This window comes from Cicer arietinum, chromosome 7 (assembly GCF_000331145.2).
Source record: "Cicer arietinum cultivar CDC Frontier isolate Library 1 chromosome 7, Cicar.CDCFrontier_v2.0, whole genome shotgun sequence".
In the NCBI taxonomy this organism is placed as follows: Eukaryota; Viridiplantae; Streptophyta; class Magnoliopsida; order Fabales; family Fabaceae; genus Cicer; species Cicer arietinum.
Window position 1 is genome coordinate 38,176,842 of NC_021166.2, and position 1,282 is coordinate 38,178,123.

Sequence of the window (1,282 nt, forward strand, 5' to 3'; positions counted from 1 at the left end):
GTACCTAAATTAAGTAGCTCTCACTTGAAATATTCTGAAACTTGGGGGTGATTACTTGTTTTTCAGGACCGAATGGCAACCCAACAAAAAACAAAACGAACTAAGGTTGCAACTACATCTTCCGCCCCACAACACGATGCATTCCTATTCAAGACCAGGGCAACACAGGAATACCATGCCAAACTCCCAACAGTCAACAAGTTTGGAAGTGAAAAAAAATTTCAGTTGGAAGACGGTGAATTTGTTGACATCCAGGCTATGATTGCTTCCAGAGGATGGGAGAAGCTGACCACATTTATCACCACAGCGAGCAAGTCATTAGCTGTAGAGTTCTACTCTAATGCCTCTGATCTAAAGTCTGACCAACCATTCCCATTTGACCAATTTGTGAGTTACATGAGGGGAAAAAGGGTACCATTCACACCTCAAGTCATCAATGAAATCTTTGGCCTGCCGAACTATAATGATTGCCGCTTTCTAGCTATGGAAACACAACTTATAAGAGCAAGCAGTCAGGAAATCCTATGCATTTTATGCAGACTAGGCACAGATTGGGTAAGAAATAGAGATGGCTCAGTTCGGAAATTACGCTCAGTGGACCTCACCCCGATTGCTAAAGCATGGAGTACTTTTGTCCATCATACACTATTGCCATGTTCGAATGTGTCCGATATAACATTTCAAAAAGCATGTCTAATACTTGCTATCTTAAAAGGTGAGAGAATTAATGTGGGCATGTTAATAGCCAAGGATATTCGGGGCACAGCCATTCTTGATCCCCCGACAGGCTACTTCCATCACGCCTCCCTGATAGGCAAATTATGTGAGTTGGTGCGAGTGGTACCAAGTTGAGACGTCAAGCTCAAGACACTAAACGAGCGCTTATTGGGAGGCAACCCAATTTTATATCCTTTGCACCGTATTTATTTATTGCATTTCAGATTTATTTTACTCCATTTAGTTCCAATTTTAGTCTCTAATTTCTAGTTCTCTTAGTTTTGATGTTTGGTATGAGCAAAGAATCAAAAAGATGCGTTGAGAAGCGATTGTACAGCTCCAAATGACAGAACCTGGTTTCGTTGCCCAAACGCTTTTTCCAGCAAAACGAACTAAGGTTGCAACATTTGCCTCCTCTCAACAGACACCGGGAGGCATGTTTTATGCTGATTTATTTACACCTCACCAATATACCGGCGACCATAGCGGAACAGGAGCAGATGATCTAAACGAGGATCCTTGAATTGCTAAACTAGAGAAGTTTTCTTTCTTTTGTTTTGAATTT

At 41.4% G+C, this 1,282-nt stretch overlaps 1 protein-coding gene across 1 annotated transcript in view; it reads left to right on the forward strand.

Moving 5' to 3' along the window:
• The window catches only part of LOC113788175 (uncharacterized), a 4,052-nt gene extending 2,812 nt beyond the window's left edge, over window positions 1–1,240 (forward strand). The window contains exons 4-5 of the mRNA XM_027337694.1: window positions 67–823; window positions 1,101–1,240. Of these exons, the coding sequence (XP_027193495.1) occupies window positions 67–823; window positions 1,101–1,240 (897 nt within the window). The remainder of the gene's footprint in view (window positions 1–66; window positions 824–1,100) is intronic.
• The last annotated feature ends 42 nt before the right edge of the window (window positions 1,241–1,282 follow it).